This window comes from Prionailurus bengalensis, chromosome B4 (genome assembly GCF_016509475.1).
Source record: "Prionailurus bengalensis isolate Pbe53 chromosome B4, Fcat_Pben_1.1_paternal_pri, whole genome shotgun sequence".
Taxonomy (NCBI): domain Eukaryota; kingdom Metazoa; phylum Chordata; class Mammalia; order Carnivora; family Felidae; genus Prionailurus; species Prionailurus bengalensis.
This window is the reverse complement of record NC_057358.1, coordinates 52,330,510-52,356,450: the sequence shown is the minus strand read 5'-3', so window position 1 is coordinate 52,356,450 and position 25,941 is coordinate 52,330,510. Positions and strand designations below refer to the sequence as shown.

Genomic DNA, 25,941 nt, shown 5'->3' with positions numbered 1-25,941 from the left:
GCCAGATACAGAAGCACCCTAAGTGTCCGGTGATAGATGAACGGATAAAGCAGATGTAGTAGACAGACAAAGACAGACTGACAGACACACACACTGGAATGTAACTCAGCCATAAAAAAGAAAATGAAATCTTGTGACAACATGGAGGCTATTACACCAAGTGTTCTAAGTCTGAAAGAGAAAGACAAATACTGTACGACTATATGATGGAGCCTAAAAAACAAAACAAGTGAACAAACATAACAAAACAGAAAGACTCAAAGATAACAGGGAACAAACTTTTGGTTACCAGAGGCAGGAGGGATTAGAGGGTAGGTGAAATAGTTGAAGAGGATTAAGAGGTATCAAATTCTACGTACAAAATAAATAAGTCGTAGGGATAGAACATACAGCATAGGAAACACAGTCAGTGACACTTGTAATAACTTTGTATGGTGACAGATGGTAACTAGTCTTATTATGGGGATCATTTCATAATATATAAAAAATATCAAATCACTATGATGTACACCTGAAAGTATTGTTTGCCGATTATACTTCAATTAAATAAAGAATGTTCCAGAACAACCAGCCACAAAATTAATAGAAATGTTCATGTCCTAGCATTTCCCCTTTGTGTTAACAACTCCTTTAGTCTTCAAAAGGTGCCGCTGTTAAGGCATTTTGTTTAATCCTTATAGACGTCTACACACAAACATACAAGATTTACAAATGATTCAAAACGGTATTTCCCTTTAGCTTTTCATCTCAAGTTTCAGAGTTAAAATGTAAATGTTTGGGTTGAGGAAAGCCTATGTAACTGGAAAGTGCGTTTTTATTTTTTTTTTAAATGCTTATTTATTTATTTTGAGAGAGAGAGAGTGCGCACGCGTGTGTGTGCGGTGGGGGGAGGAGCAGAGAGGGAGAGAGAATCCCAAGTAGACTTTGCACTGTCAGCATACAGCCGGGTGCAGGGCTTGATCTCATGAACCATGAGATCATGACCTAAGCTGAAATCAAGAGTCAGACCTTTAACTAATTGAGCTACCCAGGTGCCCCTGCCCTTTCTTTTTTTTTTTAAGTTTATTTATTTATTTATTTTGAGTGCGCGTGTGTGTGAATGGGGGAGGGGAAGAGAGAGAGAGAGACAGAGAGAGAAAGAGAATATGAATCCTGACCAGGCTCCACTGTCAGCACTCGGATACTGATGTGGGGCTCAAACTCACCAACCATGAGATCATGACCTGAGCAGTAATCAAGAGTCGGATGCTTAACCGACTGGGCCACCCAGGCACCCCTGTGGGTTTTTATCTTTATAGTCGTTCAATCTGCCTGTTTCTCAGAAGTGAAATAAAGATGTCAATCAGGAACTGGTATCCAACATATGAACACTGAGTGCTCAGCTTAATGCATGGGCTGACAAGACAAAGGACAGCAGTAGTAGCTGTATCAATGAGGTAGAGTCTTCTGTGAAGGAAACATTCTTAATTTCCATGTAAAAATGCCTGTGACAGTTTCCTATCACATAACTGAAGAACAAAGAAAAACAAAGACTCTTTCGGCATACAGGGAAGTAAAGGAAAAGAGTAGTAAGTATGTAGTTAGTCTGCTAAACATTAAAAGATGAGAGGAATAAATCTGGAGCCACACACTTCACTCCAAAACCTAGACTATCTGCTTTATTTAAACAAGATCAAATTAGCTTCTTCAACTTTTTTTTTCCAGAAAGAATCAAGATAGAATTAAATGAACACAGTGATCCAAATAACTATGTAACCAACAAATCTCACTTGACTGATCAGAGATATAAAACTATCCACAGAAACAATTTAGAAGAAACAGCTGAAATGCTACATGTTGTTAAATGATTAAAGCTACCACAAAGTGTCATTGCACTGCTTTAGTGGAGTTTTGGAGAAATGAATGAGAGACCACGGTCCATATTTGTGATCAGTGGAAGGAAGACTGGGTTAGTGCTAAGAAGATCCAGGTACAGCCATGACTCCTATGCTAACAAACCACACCCATGATTGCCAGATGTCAAATGGAAATATTTACTAGATGATGATCAAGTTTGCTACCTAGCTTCAAGTCCCACAATCGTCCATGAAGTTTCTACTCACCACTATGACAAGCAGTAGATTCAGTGTCCAAAGGTGCTCATAAATTCAGAGGAAACAACATTGCAAAAGAGAGTTTGAGAGAGAAATTACTATCCTTGTACTTGTAACAGATAAAATATATATTTTTAAGTCTAAGAACCCAGCAAAAAGTCCTACAAAGAGTACAAATTCAATAACCTTTTGCCAAATTGATGAGCAAAGAAACAAAAAAAATAAATTCATGATCAAATATAAGTATCAAACGGTTTTACATGTAAAAGTAACTTTATGAAGTTATTAAAGTTACTAGAATTAACTTTGTTATAGCATTTTAAAATATTCAATTCTGTTTTATGGTTCACACTGTTAATAAAATTTATCGAAATTCTATGCCATTCCCTTCTTATCCACAGTGTTTGCTCAGATATTACCTTCTCATTGAGGCCATCCACCCACGCCCAACCACTATTAACTTCTTTGCTCTTTTTTTTCCCAGAGCTAATAATCCAACGTATGAATTAGCAAAAGTTGTAAATCAGCTGCAGTCCTGAGTACTCTTGAAAAAAGAGTGGATGGGAATTAAAAATGGAATAAATTTTATAATGGGGTAAACATTTCCACTGTTAAACGTGTTACCCTAATTTTTCCCCTTTTCCTTAAAACAAAGTTTTTACATCAAACCCTTTAGAGTTCTTAATTTAAGACTGACTTAAAAAACAGGTGACCTCTGAAATTTATTTCAGCCATAATCATGAGGCAAAAAATGCAGTATGGTTTTTGAAAACAAAAAATAACCAAACTATCATTAAAGTGGCCTTTTAGTTGAGGTATTTTACAAACCAGCGTTATCAGAAGCAGATGGGTATTGTCAGAGGAGGTGGGCTCAGGTCTGCTTGGATTTAATAACTGTTTTTAATGTCTCAACTTCCATATTATCTCAAATGTACCTGATGCTCATGATGTACTTAGACCCGAGAACATTTTTGCAAATATTCTCTGAGGTCATAAATGTACATATCTTATGTTAAAAAACATAGTTGTTCTCTTTCATAGTACTCTTCCCCTAACTTATAATGAAACATTTCAAACATACAGTAAGTAACCTTTGAAGAATAGTACAGTGACCACCAGGATACCTACAGCTGTATTTACCAATTATTAGTATTTTCACATATTTGCTTTATCTAGAACCATTTTTAAGTATAAAGACACTTGGCCCTTGGATATCTGAGAAAACGCTTCCTAATTAAAAGGGAACCTAAGACTATTAACTAATATATTTTAAATATAAAAATGACCATCACTAAAATATCTTTTTGTAATTATCTATGGGTCGATATCCATTTTTTAAAATCAGTGCAAGATTCAAATACAGAATTAAAAAAGTATGACTACTTCCTTACCTTAAAAGCATATTTGCGGTTAATGTGATCCTCTGAGGTAAGCATGGCTATCTGAAAACTAGGTAATAGTATGCTTCCCAGGATACCCTCTTCTTTCTCATCTAAGAGATAATCGAACATCTGATTAGAATTTTAAATGTTCTCACGAAGCAGAATAACTTTTCTCAAAATATACTTTGACCAAACCAAAAGGTTCTTACATATAAATGAACTGTATTCAGTGTGCTGTTTAGATAGTTCCTTACAAGGCTTTAAAGGAAATATTAATAGCAAAAACATATATGCTTCTTCACCTTCATTAAGCTTCCCTATCCTAAGCAAATCAGAAATGGGTCTCACACGTCAGAAAAATGTCAATTAGACACGAAAACAGCATACATTGGTTTAGCATATATACCACATTCTACAAAACCCTTGACATGTGATTCATTGAAAACATATTAGTACATAAGTAACGACACAGAAGCTTTACAAAATTAATTCACCCACATTTCTGGTAGGATTTAAATGCCCAACCATTTCAGGCCAAGACAAATGCACAGCTCACTTGCTCACACTCTTCAGGGTGGCTCAAATGTCTCATGATAGAGCCTTCCTTTACTGCCCTAATTTTAGCTGCTATTCATCTGAACTCATCCCAGAGCCCTCTCTTCTCTTTCTGCGACTTCACCACCACCCCCTCCCCATACCTCTGACACACTGTGTTCTATTATTTATTTATCAACTCTTTCCTCACTAGAATGTCAACTCCAGGAAGATACTTAGAATGACAGGGGGAGACACTAAAAAATTTTCAATAAATGAGTACATATGTAAATACATATTTTTAACTATGCTGTAAAAATTATGATGTTTAAAACATATAACCGTGGTTACCTTTTACCAGTCATTCTGATACACAACACTTATGGAAATAAATTACAGGCCTACAAGGCAAGCACATAAAATATACCCAGGAAAATGACAAAATATTAATCTTGGCACAGTATAGATTCACATTATTAGCTTGCTGCTTGGGGGCAGACATGTTTATAAAACTCGAAATACATATATAGTCCATTGTTAGAAACCCATAAGGCAAGTTAATAAAGCTGAGCATTAGGCTGATGAACTCAGTAATGGGAAAAAACAGAAACGAGAAATAATTTATTTTTAGTATGCTTGTCATGTTTTTTATTATCCCAAACTTAACAAGGAATTTTATTTATTTTCCCCTCATTTCTAAAATATAGGTGTAACTTCCACAAGAAAGAAAGTTGCATTAAATTGAGGTTATTTCTGTAGCTTTTTCATTAACACAACAATTCTGCTCTTACTATACTGTGCTCATTCATGTGCAGTTCACTAATACAAGAAAGAATGAACACAAGTGCAGATTTAGTCTAAAAGGTTAAAAAAAAAAGAGGTAGAGAGCAGCCATCAATTACGGAGAATATGATGATTTAAATGAGTCACATTCCAAATTTAAATCCAATTTTGTTTATATAAAAGCATATAATCAGAAAAAGCTCATGAAGACATCTTTATTAAAAAATCATCTTTATCAAATAATAAATTCTCTTTTGTTGCATTACTGGAAACTGTGACTCTTCCTAAAGTTACTTCAGAATATGCACAGGCATTATATAGCACAGGGCGATTTTACTGGGTCGTCATGAATTGTTTCCCAGATGGACACCAAGCCGTTATGAGGGCTTGTCAAGTCATCCATGCAGGGCATCTTGGCTTCATCAGCTACAAACCTGAGGAAAACAGCACTTAACGCAAAGAACTGCTGTGAGGGTCACATGAGCTAACAGCTATGAAGAACTCAATAATGCACTCAGCCTGTTTTAAGTCTTCAATAAATACTGACCTCATATTACTGCATATAGAAAAATCTTCATCTTCTGTCAAACGACTGTCCTAAGAGTTCTTTACTAGATTCTCCAAATGTTCTTAATCATGGCACTCTTCGGTTTGGTTCTGTGAAGCCTGACCTACTGTCTTTTACCCAGAGGGCTTCACATACTGACAAGCAAAGAGTAGGTACTGAGTGATATTTGTAGAATGAATGAACTCTTTGGGGGGCGGGGGTTCAGCTAGGCCTTCTTTAGACTGGATAGGAGCCCAACTCCCTCTGTCCCATTCTAGTCCCTCCCCTTTTCTGTCACAGGTAATGGTCCCAAGAACACTTCCTAATAAGCCTCTTGCACATTAATCTCCATTACAGAGCTTACCACTTGGGGAACACAACCTGTGACTGGAACCCCTTAAGAATCTCAACACTGACTGGATTCAAGTAACATTTTAGACTCCTTACTTGTACTTCAGCTTTAAAGACATTTGGATTAAAGACAAAAAAATACATATAATTACAGCTGGGTATATAACTTACAGACTAGAATATTATCACTAATTATCATTACCTAGAATACTTCAATACTTTAACTGGTCTCTTGGCTTCTCGTTTAAGTGCTAGGGTGATTTTTCTAAAATGTACTCTAAATGTATCCTATTATTATTCTCACTTTTAAGACAGAGTTAAAACTCAAGAGGATGGCAAACAGATGCCTTTTGTGCCTTGAACCACTTGTTAGCCTTTGCTCCTATGTCCTTAGGCATAACCTTCTTTTCAGTAACACAAGCCCCATGTGTCATTTTACAAATATGTCGTGCTCACTCATGCTTTGAACATGTGAAGTCCTTTGCCTAGATCATCCTTATTTCCCAATCCTTTCCTGGTACTCCTGGTCAATACTCATTCAACATAACTGGACACTATGACATTCTTTCTTAGACTCCTTTAGCTAATCTGTGAGTTCCATGGAGATGCGTTTATATTGTTCATTTCTGTATCCTACTACCTAATAATACATCTGGTGCATCAAAAGGCTCACTGCTAGCTACCACCTTAGTCTAAGCCATCATCACTTCTACCTAATAATTCCTAACTAGTCTCCGCTTCCTTCCTTCCTCATAATCCATTCTCCAATAGCAGCTTGAGTAGGCTTCCACAATGTAAGTCACAGCATATTGCTCTTCTACTTAAAAACATCCAATTGCTTCCTAATGGAATTTACAGTAGAACTGAAATTCTAGTAGGGTCTGACATTGGTGCAATCTCCTCCATTCCTCCCACCTCCCTCCCTACTGCTCCCCTTCTGTGGGCTCCTTTGATGTTCCACTTTCCTACCTTCCAGCCTTTGCACTCTTGCTCCCCCTGCCTGCAATACACTGCTCACTCTGGCTTTTATTTACATTTTGCTATCTAAAACGTCTGCTGAGAGAACTGATCCAAAGAAATCTTTCATCCATGCTGTCTTTAATACAATGACCTTATTTTCCCAAAAGCACTTGTCATGGTATTGTTTATTTGAATTTACTGTCTCCTTGACTTCTCTAGAATGTAAGCTTCATGAGTGCTTTCACTTTTTTTTTTTAATGTTTATTTTTGAGAGAGAGAGAGAGAGAGAGAGAGAGAGAGCGCGCCAGCAGGGGAGGGGCAGGGAAAGAGGGAGACACGGAAGCCAAAGCAGGCTCCAGGCTCTGAGCTGTCAGCACAGAGCCCGATACAGGGCTCAAACCCACAGACTGTGAGGTCATGACCTGAGCCGAAGTTGGACGCTTAAACGACTGAGCCACCCAGGCACCCTTCTTTTACTGTTTGACAGCATCTGCTCAATAAATATTTGTTGAATGAATTAAGTCCTACGATACGTACTGTCAACAGACTGACTATAAAATAGAACAATCTAAGTGCTCTGTCATAATATGCCTGATACTCTGCAAAGATCAGTGGGAACCTGAACTTCCATCTGGTATTGGCTCCTAACCTATTGTAAAAAATAGCAAATCACTGGGGCCCCTGGGTGGCTCAATCAGTTAAGCAGCTGACCTGGGTTCAGGTCATGATCTCATGGTTCGTGGGTTTGAGTCCCGTGTCGGGCTCTGTGCTGACAGCTCAGATTCTGTGTCTCCTTCTCTCTCTGCCCCTCCCCAACTTGTGCTCTGTGTCTCTATGTCTTTCAAAAAACAAATAAATGTAAAAAAAAAAAAAAATTAAAAAAAACAGCCAATCACTTATTTTCTGTCTTACTCTCCATATCTGTGAAATGGAGACTGATGGTCAAAAAATTCTGACAGTGCACTGTGTATGTCAGTATACCAGACACTTGGAAGGATATAGAAGAAATGAATGGGGATGCTGTATTCAGCACATAAGAGATCTGTGAAAGGAAAAATTCTGTGGTTAAGAGAAGTAATCTTGGCTATGACACATGCCAGTTGTGAGCAAACAGTATGACCTCTCTGCCCTTTGGGTTCCTCTTGTGTAAAAGGGCATAATATTTCCCACCTTGGAAGGGAAGACATAGACCATCTATGCTACATGCTCAGCATATAGTAAGTGCTCAAAAAAAAAAAGCAAGGTATTATGACCATCTCACTAAAATATGGTCATTTTTATTTCAAATCTGACATTTCTTATTGATAAAACAGAGGAAGTGTATAATATCATAATACTCATTTCCAAGCGTCTGAAGAGAAGTGAGTTAAATGATATTTCTTTCCTTTTTATATTTTCTTCTCTTTTACATTGTTTCTGTCTGGGGAACCATACTAAAATTAACAAGTATAGTGAATGTAAAATGCATATAGTTAATAATAATACATAATCTCAGATTCAACACAGCTTCTGAAGTCAACATTTACATTTCAAAAATTCGGTTAAAAGAGGAAAACTTTTAAAAGAGGTGGTAGGCAGCACCTTTCCATGAGCAACAATAGCAAATCACAAGGAACTCAGTGTTCTTTTTGTGGTAAATTAACATTAAGGAATTTTGTATGAGAAGTGGTAATAAACATTTTCCTGGTCTCATTTAAAGCTCTAAAAAGACTATAAATAAATTGAAAAGAGGAGGGAAGTACAAACTATAAGCTTAGAAATTATGCCTAAGTTATATATAACTCTTGACTTTTTGAACGAGTGGGAAAGCCTTTAAGGAAAATTGTAGAGTAAGGTTGGCATAAGGCTAAAGATAATACCGCAATTGCTGCCTGACCAACATCTCTGTGACAAAATGAAATTTTATAGGTTTGTTTAATTCTGACTCAGCAGTACTTTTCAACCACAGTTTGCAGTGGGGGAAAAACAGATGAATATAATTCTAGTAATTTCTAATTTTGAAAGTTAATATACATTATATTGCTTTGATAGATGACCACAGAATTTCATCACCCTTTTGTTTGTGCAATCACAAAGCAAATTTTAAAACTGCTAATCAGTTCTAAAATCCTGTTTTATCTTGTGATATACTCATCTAGAAAAGTTATAAACTGTTCAACACGCTTTGACAATCTAATTCTTTAATGAATGTTTCCAACCAGACTTTAAAGTAGGAAAGAAAGAACTACTGTCCACGTTCATGGTTTTATATTATAATTGAAGCAGATTTCTATGGAGAGTGCAGCCTATATAAACTTTTTCATGGCTGGGTACCAACTGTATCATATCTAACAGATCCACGTAGCATATGAGGAGAGACTTCTTTGGACTTTGAGCTGAAACTGTATTCATCAATAATTTACTAACAAGAAAACATATTTAAAAAAGGAGTTTATGGCATCCATATAGGAAAAATGGAGACAATAACTCAATACCTAAGATAATACCTTTATTTACTCTCCACCAACTTTAACAGCCTGGTATGTATACTTTCCACAACTTTCTCCATGTTTCAGGGAGTCTGTCATTGTTTGAAAAAAAGGGGGTGGGGAGGGTGGGAATCATAATAAGTACATATTTTGTACTTAAAAAAATTGCCAATATATCAGAGTAGTCTTTGATAGTCTAAAGACATCTGCTGCAGAGACCTGAACATTCAACAATTCAATAGCTAGAGCTAACAGAGCTGACACATAAAAAAATAAAAAAAAATCTTATCAGACTAATGACTTTTGTCTATTAGGCAACGAATTCAAGGATAACATTACAGAGTGAAGAGTCATACACTATTTACATAAAACAAATCAGATTAACACAATCACACTACAGAAATTGGACCAAACTCAGACTAATCTGCTCGAAGCACAATATTGTCTTCAGTCATCCCTCAAGTACTCAGTATTATATATCGATGAAGAAAAGGTTTTCTTGATATTGTTTGTTGGTAATAAAACAGCCAAAAGAATTGTAATGTTTTTTCTTTAAAAAAAGTATCTACTACTTAACATATCCTATCATGAAATACTATACTAAGACAGTTTATAGTAAACTTACCTCTGTAATAAAAGAGGCAAAGGTCAGAAAGCACGAACCAGCGTTTCTTCCATAGCTTCATGCCGGTACTGTCCTATATTAAATCAGCATATTAAAGGGTTTTTTTTTCATTTCAGAAAATTCAAATTCATCTCTGATACCTTTATTTAAAATAAGCTTTTATTTCTTAAAAAAAATTTTTAATGTTTATTTGAGAGACACACATAGAATGTGAGCAGGGGAGGGACACAGAGAGAGGGAGACACAGAATCTGCCCTGCAGCAGGTTCCAGGCTCTGAGCTGTCAGCACAAAGTTTGATATGGGGCTCGAACTCATGAACAGTGAGATCACGACCTGAGCCAAAATTGGACATTTAGCCAACTGAGCCACCCAGGCGCCCCTAAAATAAGCTTTTAAAACAAGATGTAGAAACCTAATATACAAAGCAAAAATATGGAGGTAGTTTTCTAGGGACTTGTATCACCTTAAGACATTCCCAAGTATACAGGTCTCTGAAGAGTAATACCATCATGTAAGAAATACTGTTGAAGCAATCTGATTTAGCTTCATATTTGTAAGCAATCTGAAATTACTTTTTTGAACATACATGTCTGCTAACATGAGGATAGCGTAACCATGCAGCATTGTGTGCATTCTGGTAGAACAGATTTAATAAATGTTAATCTCCAACAAGAAGAAAAATATGTGATTTGAAATTATCCCAAAGGTAATGTGATTTAAAATGACTGTGAATAAAGGAAACTTAGCATACAAATACATTTCATAAACACTTTTTTCTTCTTACATATACAGTTTGGGTTTCGCTCACCCTGCAAAAAAGAGTGCTTCTTTGGCAGCTTTCTCTTAGTAATTCAGTTAATAAAAATACCAAGCTCAAACAAAATTACAGTTTTAATAAAAACTGCAAGAGTAAATGAAACACGCACACACACACACACACACACACACACAAAGAGGTCAGTTTGGATGTGCATTAACATTATTTTTAGTTGTAACAATCAAAAATGACTTTAGAACTAAAGAAATTATATAGATAAAAATCTTAAAGTAAGGGATTTGTCTTTAAAATTGACAGCTACATCAAAGAACCAAAAAAACATGTTTTAACAGTATATGGTATTCTTAATGTCCTAATAATATTCTTTAATACAAATAATTTAAAAGTTTACACTTTTATTTTAAACAGGCTCCATGCTCAGCAAGAAGCCAACGCGAGGCTTGATCCCACAACCCTGGGATAATGATCTGAGCCAAAATCAAGAGCTGGACACTCAACCATCAGAGCCAACCAGGTGCCCCAAAAAGTTTACACTTTTTTTTTTTTTAATTTTTTTTTCAACGTTTATTTATTTTTGGGACAGAGAGAGACAGAGCATGAACGGGGGAGGGGCAGAGAGAGAGGGAGACACAGCATCGGAAACAGGCTCCAGGCTCCGAGCCATCAGCCCAGAGCCCGACGCGGGGCTCGAACTCCCGGACCGCGAGATCGTGACCTGGCTGAAGTCGGACGCTTAACCGACTGCGCCACCCAGGCGCCCCAAAAAGTTTACACTTTTAAGTAACTCTGCAAACAAACACTCTGTGTAAGTCACACAGCTATTACAAAATAAACACTCATGGTAGAGAAACTGGTTGTTAACACTTCTGCAATACAAATTAACCAAGGGATCAAGAAATAAGAACAAATATCATTTTAAAGAAATTCTGTATCGTCTATTAGGCTCAATATTACACTGAGCTATTTGAACATAACTTGGACTTATTAGAAGACTAGTTAAAGAAATCTTTTAGTATAGATAAGTTTAAATGTCTGATGGTGAAAATATAGATGATTTTTTTTAATGTTTATTTTGAGAGAGAGAACACGTGCGCACGTGAGTGGGTAGCAGAAGGGCAGGTGAAGGGAGAGACAGAGAGAATCCCAAGCAGGCTCCTCACTGTCAGCACAGAGACCAACGTGGGGCTCGAACTCAGGAAACCGAGAGATCATGACCTAAGCTGAAACCAAGAGTCGGATGCTCAACTGACTGAGCCATTGAGGTGCCCCAAGATGGTTTTTTTTAGTAGATGATTTTTAAATAAAAATAAAAGTTGGTATTCAAGTTACATACTCAGTCAACTCAGCGACACACTGGCAAAACTAATTTGCTTCAATGATTGGGAATTCTTTGGATTTTAAGATGGCCCTCTCTCGGTAAGTTGCCACCTCAGCTTTCATATGGAACGATGTCTAATGAATGTATCCTCTGTATACATGTATAATCAGAGACAGAACAAAGATAGATAAAGGTCTTGAAGGCTGAATATATCATCTCAGTTATCTGGTGGTCAGTTAACTTGGAAACCCAGGTGCAAACCAGAAAGTAAGAAAGAAAACAGTCTATAAGCACGAAAAGAGATGTCAGGAAGTCCAATGTACATGCATCCTTACTAATTCCCAAAGTAATGGCAAGGTTCCAAAAAAGCTTAGTTATCAGGTTTTCCAAACGATAAAACAATATACACCCCAACTTATCAGGATGTCTGACAGTGAGCCATACTTAAGCAAACAGATCAGAAAAGAAGAAAAAGAAAAAAAGGAAAAGAAAAAAAGAAAAAACAACACATGTAAGAGAGTAGTCTTGAGAGCCTAAAAGTAAAAATCTGAGAAAACTATGAAAATCTCAATTATGATTTCCCTATAAAGCAGAGAAGTATATAATTGTACACTTCTCTAATGATTTTTAAATGAATAGAAAAATGAACAGTATCTCTGTATGTTTTTTTTTCCCCATTTAAAAAATATTTCTGCCTGGATAATTTTAGCATAGTATTCCTAACGATTTCATACAGCATGTATTTAATTTCAAATCTAGAAATACCTACAACAAAGACACACAATCTGTGTTCTAAGTAACATCCATTACTTTTTCTTTCTTTACTATTCTAACATTCTTCAGTGGTAATAAAAAGATTCTGGATGACTAATTCTACAGTTCCTTCTCTATTTTATATAATTGTCCTAGGTACATTCAGCTGAAAAGGTCTTTTGATTCCATTTTTCTTTCACATCAAATAGAACACAAACAAAAAATACCTGTTTATAAAGCCAGCCTCGCCTGACCACAGGTGCATTAGGATTCCTTTTAATTGAATTTGATCTTTTTCCAAAATTGTGAACTTTTTTTGAAGACCGTGAAGTCTAAATAGAAAAAAGAAAAACAGAAAATGTGTTATTAACGGTTGGTATTTATATTTCTTCTTCATAATTTTATCTCTCCAGATTTCTCTGACACATGCAGGACTTAAATCTTTTCAGATGAATTATAGCAATTCTGCTTTTTGAGGATTTACTTATTTCAAGTGTAAGAATTTTGCACAAAGAATTTTTCCCCAGGATATTACAAAGAATCACAAGTTTTACAATCTGTCCTTTAAAACTGGGATATACAATTTTTAAAAAGGCACAATGTGTGGCACTATTTTGTCCTACCTGCTATATAAATTGAATAAACCTTGGGTAAAAATGAACAAATCTTTAAGAATAAATGAAATGTAGAGCTTTTTGCTTTATATGTGATTTAATAATGTTATTTCAATTACAGAAAGTGAACAGTGTCAACGGTCAAGAGAAATACTCAGATATAAAACATACCACATCAAGTCAACACAAGACTGGAAAGATCTGCTTAATGTCATATACTGTCTTCTCCTTTATGGGCAATTCTGAACTTGAATGATGCCAGATAGATAGTGTTTACTATATATTTAAAAGTATACATAAGGAGATACAATCTTTTGAGATACTGCTATGTTTATTTAGTATGAAGATTTAGCAGGAATGGTAGTGGTAACCAACAAAAACAAAGAAGCTGAATTTGAGTTCTCTATAAAGGTAAGTAATATCAAATTATCTCTTATTGTTTAACTTATCTAGAATCCAGCACATTTCATGAGAATTTTGTTTTCTGAAGCTTATATTAGTACATAACAGAATGTTAAGACCCAATATCAACCACATTTTCCCAAAGTATGTTTTGTTGATACGTTTCACTTTATTTTTGAATACATAATGCTTAAACATAGTATACAACTCAAATGGTACAAAAAGATACACACTGGGACTGGTCATCTACTTCCTACCTCTGGGCTCTAGCACTCAACCCTATGAGGCAACCAATGTCAACTGTGTGTATGTGTGCACTTATTCATCTAAGATAACTGTTTTCATAGGTATGGAATATCTTTTTTTCCTCAAATGATTACATATATAATACCTACTATTCTGTTCTACTGTTTCTTGGAGCTTACTACATAAAGAAAATGCCTATTTACCCACATTGTTGTCGAGGTACTGCGCTAGAAAACTTCTTAACCTTTGCAAATTCGATATGTGAAAATGGTGTCCTTTGTTGTTTTAATTAGCATTTTTCATATTATGAATGAGTTTGAACATCGTTTTCATATATTTAACAGTAAAATTCCATTTTCTGGGTGGGGATTTTACATAATATGCCCATTTAAAAAGTAGGCTGTAAGCCTTTTCCTTATTGATTCAAAAAACTTCTTTTGATTATAAAGGAATTATTCGTGAATTATTACATGAATTGCAGATATTATGCATGCATAATAATTATTTATGGTTCAATCTCCTTATTTTCTATTTTGATTTTTGGGTTTTATGTCATATTTAGAAAGCCAATCTGCATTCTGCGTTTGTTTTTTAAAAAATCTTCCATTGTTCTTTGTAGTGCTTTTATAGTTTTGTTTTTAACATTTCAACACCTGATCCATCCAGAAAATTTTCAGTGTAAAGTTTGAGGCAGAGATCCGACTTTCTTTCCAGATAATGACTTGCTGGCCCTCAACCTACATATCATTTCTCTAGATTTTGATTAAAATATATTAATGAAGTATTATAATACTCAGTTACCTTACTAGCATTTTATGTTACATAAGAATTAGAAAATATTTACATTATTTAGAAATTTATATTAACTTGTAATACTCTACAAAATTTCATTTCAAAAACATTAAAACAAAAACGTCACAACAGGCATCTAAAATAGATAACTGCCTATTATCCATTTCTTTATAATAACCATAATTTACTGTAACTGTTCTATTATAAAATATATTATTTTTTAATAAAGATTATTCTTTTATTATCACTTGATTCTCTTGCTATCCATTAATATAGGAACTGAGAAGCAACTTTAAGGCAACTATTTATTCAGATTTAGTAGCATGTGTTTTAAGAGACTGATAAAATTTTCATACTAAAATTCTAAACTTAAAATATTAGCACTGTAGTTTAAAGTATAAGAAACAATATCTACAAGGGCCCCCAGGTGGCTTGCTCAGAGGAGCATAAGAAAGACTGTTGATCTCATGGTCATGAGTTCGAGCCCCATGTGGGATGCAGTGATTACTTAAATAACTTAAAAAAATAAATAGAAGCAGTAACTACAAATTTTTATAGACACAAAGTCTGGGACCTTACATTAAACAATTAACATTTTTCTTTGTGATTATAAAGAAACACCACCCTCCTCTATTTCCATATGACTATGGCACTTTTTGTATAATGGATTCTAAATATGTCAGAATCATCAAGCACAGTGGCCTAGGGTTTCCCTTTGGCAGTGATTCTACATTTCTTTTTAAAAAGTTTGTCTGCTCAATCTAGGGATTTATAACAGTCAGAAAATGGTATTTCTATGCCATTATATTAACCCTCATCTTTAAAACTTCAGTTGATTCAATAAATTGCCATTTTTTCACGTAAACATCCATATATTTGTAAAATTATTCAAAATCTGAACTCTATAATAGTTTTAAAAAGTCATTAAATTATTAAAATATAATCTTATTATTTTATATTCCACATCATTCCTTAAGTAAATTATCTCAAATGTAATTTGGTTCATGTAATAAGAAAAATGAAATAATTATTCTTTAATTCTAAGCCCATTAAGAGTATAGTAATAGATGCAACCAATTATACCAGATATCAGTAATTAACAGTAAGCAAAAGAACTTACTCTGCCTACAGGGCTCATCGGATGCACTCCATAATCTGAAGTCATATTATAGTTAGAAGCTTCATTTATCATGCTTATAGGTCGTTCCTTCTTTTCTTCAGATGTCATGGTTGCAACAGTCCTGAAAATATGTCAGAATGCTAAAACTTGCTGTACATGTTGACTGCTTTACAATAAACCTTCCCTAGAAATTATAATGCTGATGTCCCACTTTTCCAAAGAGCTGGATACTAGTTAGAGCTTAATAAGCTCTAGAGTCAGAGCTTAATATTTATAACTATTTTAAATATAATTAGCATATCTCCTAAGTACATGATAGGTTAAAATCATGTTTATTTTAATAAGCATTATTATAGATATGCTACTTGGTCATCTAACTGGAAAATTAAAACCTCAGTAAAGATGAGCTATTCTATTATCGAAAATAAAAATAATGATATCAAGAGCTATTTTTTTTTGTGAACAAATTTATAGTATATAAAATATTTTCACACATATCTCATTTGATGCTTATAATAATCCTAAGAAATGGTAATTACCACTATCTCTGATTTAAGGACGAGAAAACTGAGCTCACATTAGTTTAATAATCTGACAAAGTTTATAGTTTCTCTGACGTTAAATTCTGGGCTCTTGAGCTTACTGTCTGTGTTTGTACCAACAGCTTCTGAGATTACATTCTTCATCAAAGAAAGTTTTTTTTTTTTTTTTTAAATTTTTTTCAACGTTTATTTATTTTTGGGACAGAGAGAGACAGAGCATGAACGGGGGAGAGGCAGAGAGAGAGGGAGACACAGAATTGGAAACTGGCTCCAGGCTCTGAGCCATCAGCCCAGAGCCTGACGCGGGGCTCGAACTCCCGGACCGCGAGATCGTGACCTGGCTGAAGTCGGACGCTTAACCGACTGCGCCACCCAGGCGCCCCTCAAAGAAAGTTTTAAGTTATATTCCTATGCCATCCATAGTAAATAGACGGGTTTCTGTTATACCTGACTGCAAATATCCAGATAAGAAACTGTTAAATTATAATAATGTATTAACATATGGACAACAGCAGAGTGCCTGGGTGGCTCAGTTGGTTAAGTGTCCTAGTCTTAACTCTTGATTTCGGCTCGGGTCATGACAGCATGGAGCTTGGGATTCTCTCTCTCTCCTCTCACTGCCGCTCCTCTTGCTCACACTCTCTCTCAAAATAAATAAACTTAAAAATATGTTTTTGGATAACAGCAATCTTAATGCTAACACCATTTAAAACGAAGGCATTCCATGAAACTCTTTACTTACTGTTCATTCACTACAAAAATACAATTGTCCTGTGATGGCTGTCCTGTGACTGGATGTTTACAGGTTACTTTCCTTTCATTATGGCTAAAAGAAAAGAGAAAAAGAGAAAATGCATGTACTTCTATTATCACAAATGTTTTTCTAATATTCTGGTAGCAAAATAGTGATTTCTTTATTATAACATTAGTGAATAAAAGAGATGAAATTCAAACTCCCAGGTGATGAAATCTCCAAATACACCCTTTCTACTACCTACCATGTACACATGTATGTGTGAATGCTACTACAGTTTTACCATATAGGTAAATGAACCTCCCACCTCCCAAGCCTGACCTCAATTCTTTCTTCTCACTATTTTATAAAAAAGTAAGTTGATTTGGCTCCACGATCACTGCATTTCACATTTGATAGGTGGGACACAAAGAATGAGTATCTACCTACTTCTATTATTTTGTATCTTTATTTAGGCACATCATAGAGAAGTAATGCCAAATTCATATACTATTCTTTTTAGGCTGAGTGATAAGATTAGGTCTCCTGCTGTCTTCTTAGAAATGAGAGGGAAAAGAATTCCCAAACGATTTATCTAAATAAAAAATACTAGAGGCCAAAAAAAGTATAATATATACTGATAAATAATACACATTATTATTTATAAATTAATTTTCCCCCTTTGGGTCACATACTATAAGGCAAGATCTATAAGGAAGATCCATCATTTACTTTCCTTACAGAGAAAAATTTCAAGATGCTGTAACTGAATATTGCTTTGTTAATCTTAAAAGATTATTAAATGTGCTCTATAACCACAAGCCACAAACTTTCTGGCAAACTTTAGATATTTAAATTCCTTTTCTATATCCTAACTTTTATTAATATTATTTTTATTGGTAACATAGTACTTGAAACTTTATCCATTAAATAAAACTAAAACCACAAAAAAGAAAAGGTACAGATACATATTGACTATTGTGGGAGTAGAATGACTGATGGAATATAATGTGTTTCTATTATTCCTTTATTTTATTTTTTTTTAACGTTTATTTTATTTTTGAGAGCATGAATGGGGGAGGGTCAGAGAGAGGGAGACACAGAATCTGAAACAGGCTGCAGGCTCTGAGCTGTCAGCACAGAGCCCGACGCGGGGCTCGAACTCACGGACCGCGAGATCATGACCTGAGCTGAAGTTGGCCACTCAACCGACTGAGCCACCCAGGCGTCCCACTCTATTATTCCTTTAGATAACCGGTCTAACAAGCACACAAGACTACTAAATTATCAGCTTTTTGAGGTGGTTTTGTTTTTATGCAATAGAGAGATTAAGATTTGGTGGGTTTAAATATCCATTTGGAGCGATATTTTCACTACATAAAAAGTATGTGAGTGGGGCGCCTGGGTGGCTCAGTTGGTTAAGCATCTGACTTCAGCTCAGGTCATGATCTTGCAATTCAGGAGTTTGAGCCCCACATCGGGCTCAGTGCCAACAAGCTCAGAGCCTGGAGCCTACTTCAGATTCTGTGTCTCCCTCTCTCTGCTCCTCCCCTGCTTGTGTTCTTTCTCAAAAATAAATAAACAGTAAAAAAAATTTTGAAGTATGTGAGTGAGTTCAATGGTGGAAACCTAAGGTCTCATGTGGGATAGCAGTTTATGTAATAAGCAGTAAACTGGTAACAGAATAATTAGGGAAGTACAGCCTCTGCAGGTAAGTGGAAAATTCTGAAGTACCCAGATGTGATGAACACCATGAATGTGTCGAGGTATATAAATTGTGATGTTTAACAGAATAAAAGTGTGGAGAAAAAGGGAGGGGGTAAAGTAATCAAGGACAGGGATTAGGACACCTTAGTGATTAAAAAAAAAAAAAAAAAAAAAAAGGAAGATAGCATCTTTTGTTTTCTTAAAGCCTCTCCTAGGAAGCATTAAAAAGGCAGAAGTAGATAGAACAGAAATATACAAATTCTTTCCATAAAAGTCCAATATTGCAAAAAGAAAGCAAACAAACCCTTATATGTTGCATTATTTCCCTAGGCTATGTCATCTAGGAGGAATACAGTAGACTCCATTCCCCAAATTCTGGAAGATCTAGATTGTAACAACATGGCTCTGCAATAGTTATCTGGCTAAGAGACTACTCTGATATCCTGACCACTACATGGATTTGGGTGTCCATTAGAAAAAAACATAAAGGAATGGAGATACCTAAATACTGAATGGTTTAAAAAGAGCACACTCTTTTGCCTAAAAGTGGATGCTGTTTTGAGTGAAATGGTGATTTTATTATCTAAGTACTTTTCAGAGCACAATGTCTTAAACAGTAAACCTAATAAAAATCTTACTATTCTAGCTTAAAAGACCAGTGACTAAAATCAATATGAAATACAAATATATTTATGTTCATTTCTTCAAAGTATCCAATGTGTGTGAGGTTTTTAAAAATTTACTGTTGATACTATATTGACATAAAATTCCTATAAAATCTACAAGGACACTCTAACACAAAAGTATTTTACAGGCATATTTTAGAGGTATTGCAGGTTTCATTTCAGATTACTGAAATAAGGTGAGTATCACAATAAACTGAGAAATGAATTTTCTGGTTTCCTAGCGCATATAAAAGTTATGTTTACACTATTAAGTGTACAATAACATTATGTCTAAAAAAACCCCCAATGTACATACCTTAATTTAAAATGCTTTATTGTTAAAAAATGCTATTTATCATCTAAGCTTTTAGTGAGTCTCAGTCACTGATCACAGATCACCAGAACAAATGAATAATGAAAAAGTTTGAAATAATTGTGAGAAATCACCAAAATGTGATAGAGACGTGAAGTGGGCAACAGCTGTTGGAAAAACAGTGCCAATAGATTAACACAAGCAGGGTTACCACAAACCTTCAATTTGTAGAAAACACTATCTGTGAAGTGCAATAGAGAAATGCAATAAAACAATATGACCATAATATTTTTTAATGAAAGAAATAACCTTTCTCACTACATAAGCATAACTGTAACATAAAATAAAGATATCCTCTCAACTACTGGGACCTCATCCAGTAGTTGAAAAAAACCTTCTGCAAAGCAAAGGAAACAATGCGCAAAACTAAAAGGCAACCAATGAGATGGGAAAAGATATTTGCAAATGACACATCAGATAAAGCGTTAGTATCCAAATTCTATAGAGAAGTTCTCAAAAAACAATCCAGTGAAGAAATGGGCAAAACATATGAATAGATACTTCTCCAAAGAAAATATCCAGATGGCTAACAGACACATGAAAAAATGCTCAACATCACTCATCATCAGGGAAATACAAATTAAAACCACAATGAGATACCACCTTACACCAGTCAGAATGGCTAAAATTAACAACTCAGGCAACAGATGGTGGCAAGGATGTAGAGAAAGAGGATTTCTTTTGCACTGCTGGTGGGAATGCAAACTAGTACAGCCACTCTGGAAAACAATATGGAGGTTCCTCAAAAATTAAAAATAGAACTACCCTATGACCCAGAAATTGCACTACTAGGTATTTACCCAAGGGATACAGGTGTGCTGTTTTGAAGGGGTACATGCCCCCCAATGCTTATAGCAGCACTATCAACAATAGCCAAAGTATGGAAAGAGCTCAAAGGTCCATCAATGGATGAATGGATAAAGAAGATGTGGTGTGTGTGTGTGTGTCTGTGTGTATGTATATATACACACACACATACACACATATATATGCATATGTATGTGTGTATATATACATATACATATATATACGTGTGTGTATATATATATATATATATATATATATATATATATATATAGGAGTATTACTCAGCAATCAAAAAGAATGAAATGTTGCCATTTTCAACTATGTGGATGGAACCAGAGTGTATTCTGCTAAGTGAAATCAATCATAGAAACACAAATATCATATGACTTCATTCATATGAGGATGTTAAGATACAAAACAGATTGATATAAGAGAACGGAAGCAAAAATAATATAAAAACAGGGAGGGGGACAAAACATAAGAGACTCTTAAATACAGAGAACAAACTGAGGATTGCTGGAGGGCTTGTGGGTGGGGGGATGGGCTAAATCACCAGAATCTACTCCTGAAATCATTATTGCACTATATGCTAACTAACTTGGATGTATAATAAATAAACAGATAAATAAAAAGTCCTCTCAAATGTTTATTCATTTGTTCTGTCTTATACAGTATTCCTAAAATCTGGTTCCTGAAAACTAATTTAAACAACATAATTATCAAATAGAAAAGTCATAGTAACATTTTTTAATTATTCCATTAAAAAAAATTAAAATTGGGGTGCCTGGCTGGCTCAGTCGGTTAAGCATCCAACTTCGGCTCAGGTCATGATCTCATGGTTAGTGAGTTCAAGCCCCACGTCGGGCTCTGTGTTGACAGCATGGATCCTAAAGTCTGCTTCGAGTTCTGTGTCTCCCTAGCTCTCTGTCCCTCCCCCACTCACACTCTGTCTCTGTCTCTCTCTCAAAAACAAATAAACGTTTAAAAAAATTTTTAAAGCAAAATATCAATTCCAGTCTTAATTGTTTAAATGTGGTAATTTCCTATCACCTGATAGGATTGCCAATCCTTACTGCCCCTGAGCAAATATATTTTTATATATATTTTTATATATCTAAAAATTTATTTTAAATTTCAAAATCATTCCTTACGTTGGCATTTACACTTCATTTTTATACTAATGTTTCATTTTAAGGTATTGTAATGGTAAGGATAAACATAATTTGGAAATTATAGACAGAAACTAAAAATATGAATTAAATGAGTACTGAGTGCCAATAAGTGAAAGAATTGTAAATGAAATCCAAATGAGTCTTTAAAAATCTCCACAAAGCCATCTCTGTTAATGTTAGAGTTCATATATGCTATCCATATATACCAACTGGGCACTGTGGGAGATGGCTGGCCTACTGTTTAAGTATCAAGTCAGGGCCACTGTCTCTGGCACGAAGGAGGACTGTCTGCTCAGGACCAGGAAGGAGGGTAGGGACAATGATTCTCAGCTTTTCCTCAATTCTACTAAAGTTTGTCCCTTGCACTGTTTACAAAGCATATGTTTTCATCCTACATCTGCTATCCTTTTGTAGTCCACCAGTTTTTTTCTTTTATGGAAGGGCCTCAAAATTCAGATCAGGAGTACTATCAGTTCTGTTGTAACTGATATGTGGAATACATTCCATGTAAATGTGGAAAAGTGTGTTCTCCAACGTGATTCATATGTTAGGGAACACTTTGAATATCAGTCACATAAATTCCACATTTTTTACGCATGCTCTTGTCTGTGATCCTGTCCTGTTTGTGTGTACAGGAGTACATCAATCATACAATTGCACAACCTCAAACATCTGTCAGCTACGTTAGTTCACTGCCTGTTTTATGCAACACACCCATTCACATGTAGTGATACAACTTTCCATCTAATTTCAGATTCCCGTACTTCCAAAACTTCCCAAAACTCACAACTTAAAACCGTCCCAATGTCCACTTCCACTATGCAAACTGTGGGTCTTTTTTCAAGGCAAAGTGTATCTGCAGTATTTTTGTGTTTCCTAACAATTTAACAGTAAAATTGTGCAACCACTTTTATTAGTTTCCTATCTTTGTTTTTATGTGTCACTAATGAAGTTTTTGAGGGGTCTTCCAATGAAGTTCTTTTCCACAAAAGCCCCTGATTTCCATTGCCTGATTTTGCACAGTGATGTGATTTTTAGGAACATACATGTTGTGTTATAGCAAAATTGATTGGACCACTTAGTTCCAAACTAACATACGTCTATGCTGCAAAAAGTGCATTTTGAAGCTTTAATAGAAAAGATGCCATTTTAAAAATCCTTGCCAGAGATTTTTATGCTCATCATGAACGAAAAGAAGTACTGGAAAGGTATAATGTTACATAAATTTGTGTTTCTAGTGGAATCCTTATAAAGCAGGGATAAAATTCAGGTCTTGATATAAGACATTCTTAAGATCACAGAACAAACTATTTCCCATCGTGTCTTTGAATTCTCTGTGGCATAGCAGAAGTCCTAACTTTAACAAATGTGATGCCCAGTATTTACCTACTCATACTTTCTGGCTTCTCTGATGTCTTATTTTTTTAGAAGATTTTATTTTATGTTTTAAAAGATTATTTATTTATTTTGGGAGTGGGGAGCAGGCAGAGACAGAGAGAGAGAGAGAGAGAGAGAGAGAGAGAGAGAGAGAGAAAGAATCCCAAGCAGGCTCTGCACTGTCAGCACAGAGCCTAAAGCAGGGTTCAATTTCATGAACCATGAGATCATGACCTAAGTTGAAATCAAGAGTTGGATGCTTAAGTGCCTGAGTAAACCCCTTAAAGATTTTATTTTTTAGTAATCTCTACGCTCAACATAGGGGCCCTAACCTGCAACCCCCCGAGATCAAGAGTCAGCATGCTCCATCCACACTGACTGAGCCAGGCAGCAGCCCTTGTCTGTGTTGGTTTAATGTCTAAGTCTAGACTAGTGGATCTCAACTGGGAGTGATTTTATTTCCCAGGGGACATTTGGAAATGTCTGGTAATATTTTTGAATGTCACAAGTGGGACTGGTATCTAGTGGGTAGAGTCCAGGATGCTGCTAAATGTCTTACAATGCACAGGCAAGATTTCCACAGGAAAAAAGTACGGAGCCCAAAATGCCAATAGTGTGAGGTTATGTAAGCCTATGGTTGACCATCAAAGCCCTCTAACAATTAACTCTGCTGAATACGCCACATTTACTATTTCTTTGTGTTTCTGTATTTCTCTAGAGACAACAGAGGCAGGAGGAAATAACAGCAATTGAGAGCACAGGTTCTGTTATCAGGCCACCTAGGCTTAAATCCCAGCTCCCGGACTCATTAGCTAGGTATCTAAATTACTTTAACTTTCCATGCCTCAGTTTCCTTAGCTTAGTACCAGTAACTGTATCAAGGTTGGTTATTTTTTTCAGAGTTGCTCTAGGCACCGGGGATAGCAGTGAAGAAAACATAAAAATCTTTGCCCTCATGAAACTTACTTTATAGTGGAGACGTTTATGAGGATTAAAAGAGTGAGCGGTATAAACATGGCCTGGGACAGAGTAAGTCCTCCATAACTGTTGGCTTATATTTATTGTGAACAACAGGACTTTCAGCATGTCATTGTCATTAAATTACTGGTCAGTCAACTGTTTATGTTCAAAGTTTAAAATAGTACCCACCTAGTAGCCCCCTCTCACCCATGGTTTTCCGCTTTCTGTGTTTCAGTTACCCATGGCTCAACTGCAGTGATGACCCTTTTGACCTATCCCCAGAAGGCCACTGGTAGCCTCATGATGTGCATTAATACCTGTGTCATTCTACTCACTTCACCTCATCACATAGGCATTTTATCATCTCACATCATCAAAAGAACAAGGGTGAGTACAGAACAAAATATTTTGAGATCATATTCATATGACTTTTACTACAGTAGACTATAGTTGTTCTATTTTATTATTAGTTATAGTTGTTAATCTCTTACTGTGCCTAATTTATAAATTAAGCTTTACCATAGGTATGCATGTATAGGAAAAAACATAGCATATATAGGATTTGGTACTATTTGTGCAATCAGGCATCCACTGCTGGGGGTAGGGGGTGTCTTAGAATGTATCCTCTGCAGATAAGGGGCTACTGTACTCAGTATTTACTGTAAAAGAATAAAGTTGTAATCTCTCTTGGTTTTCATGCTTCTGGTAAAGATACCTGCCCCTAATATGTCAAAAAGACAGAGGAGAAAAGTAATTCTAATACAAAAGTTCCAAAGAAAGATTAGCTGTGTTTTTATGCTAGCAAAGGCAGGATGTGAGAAGATTCTTAAATAGTGACAAGCAACACTTAAAAAAGAAAAAAAAAAATGGACTCAGCTATTCTGGAGAGTTCAGGACCAAAGAAAATAGGGCATATTCACTAGCTTAATCTGAGGATCATGCTCTATTACGAGTCCAGATAAAAAGGTTGAATCAATTCCATTTTCAGGAAAATATCAAGAAATTGACAAACAGCAACACAAATTACTTGTTTTCTGGCATTATGCCTTCTTCACTATTTATTACCAGACATGTAATCATTTACTAAACTAGAAGACCAAATGCAAGACCTGCTTATTTAGAGCCTCTATGGAAATACTTCGTTCAATAATAATTTAGTTTTAAAAGATCTTAAGATGAATAAATCAGTGTGTGTAAAACATTGTGTCTCTATCAGATTATATAAATAACAAATTAAAAAAGACATGTCTGCCGGAGATGGAATATACTTACTACTCTACCTTATTTCTTTTCAAATCTTGTATTTATGAACCAAATAATGCATCATCTAGGTAACTGTACTAGAAAATCTGGGTGAAGCTGTACCATTTTAAGCAGTACTGAGCTTTCTAGCAGTCTACATGAACAGGGAAAGCTGATAAACTACATTACTCCTTATAGCCTCGTTGTGAAAATAGAGCAATTCACTGGGTTTGAGTCAACTCTCAGCGACAGGTGCTTTTTATATGAAGAATAATTTAAACTACATAGCAGCACACTGAAGATAGGAGAAGCTGGTATTGTGTCCCTTTCCAGGGTCATTGGAGCAAGGCATTTTGTGTTCAGTCCACATTGCTAGTCTTCCCTCAGCAGAACACTTTTAAGGGAAGGTGCCAATGACATTGCTAAAGAAATACCTCCCTCCATGCACTAAGTACATGCATAAAATGCACAAAATTGCACATTTCATATACAAACCCCAATAGGGGTTTAGAAAGACAGAGGGGAAAAAAAGATTTAAAAATCAGTTGCTATTGGGTTGTAAAAGTTCTTTATATATTTTGGGTATTAACTCCTTA

General features: G+C 35.4%; 1 protein-coding gene across 10 annotated transcripts in view; it reads right to left on the bottom strand.

Annotated features, from left to right (window-relative positions):
• Positions 1 to 25,941, bottom strand: part of PLEKHA5 (pleckstrin homology domain containing A5) — a 239,436-nt gene that overhangs the window by 79,705 nt on the left and 133,790 nt on the right. For 8 of the 10 annotated variants that reach the window (XM_043562218.1, XM_043562227.1, XM_043562226.1 and 5 more), the window contains exons 4-8: positions 17,052 to 17,135; positions 15,768 to 15,888; positions 12,821 to 12,925; positions 9,744 to 9,816; positions 3,485 to 3,585 (exon numbers count right to left, since the gene is read on the bottom strand). In XM_043562218.1, coding sequence (XP_043418153.1) covers positions 3,485 to 3,585; positions 9,744 to 9,816; positions 12,821 to 12,925; positions 15,768 to 15,888; positions 17,052 to 17,135 — 484 coding nt within the window. Of the gene's footprint in view, positions 1 to 2,102; positions 2,271 to 3,484; positions 3,586 to 9,743; positions 9,817 to 12,820; positions 12,926 to 15,767; positions 15,889 to 17,051; positions 17,136 to 25,941 lie in introns of those variants that run through there. The other 2 variants (XM_043562223.1, XM_043562224.1) reach the window with 1 other exon arrangement.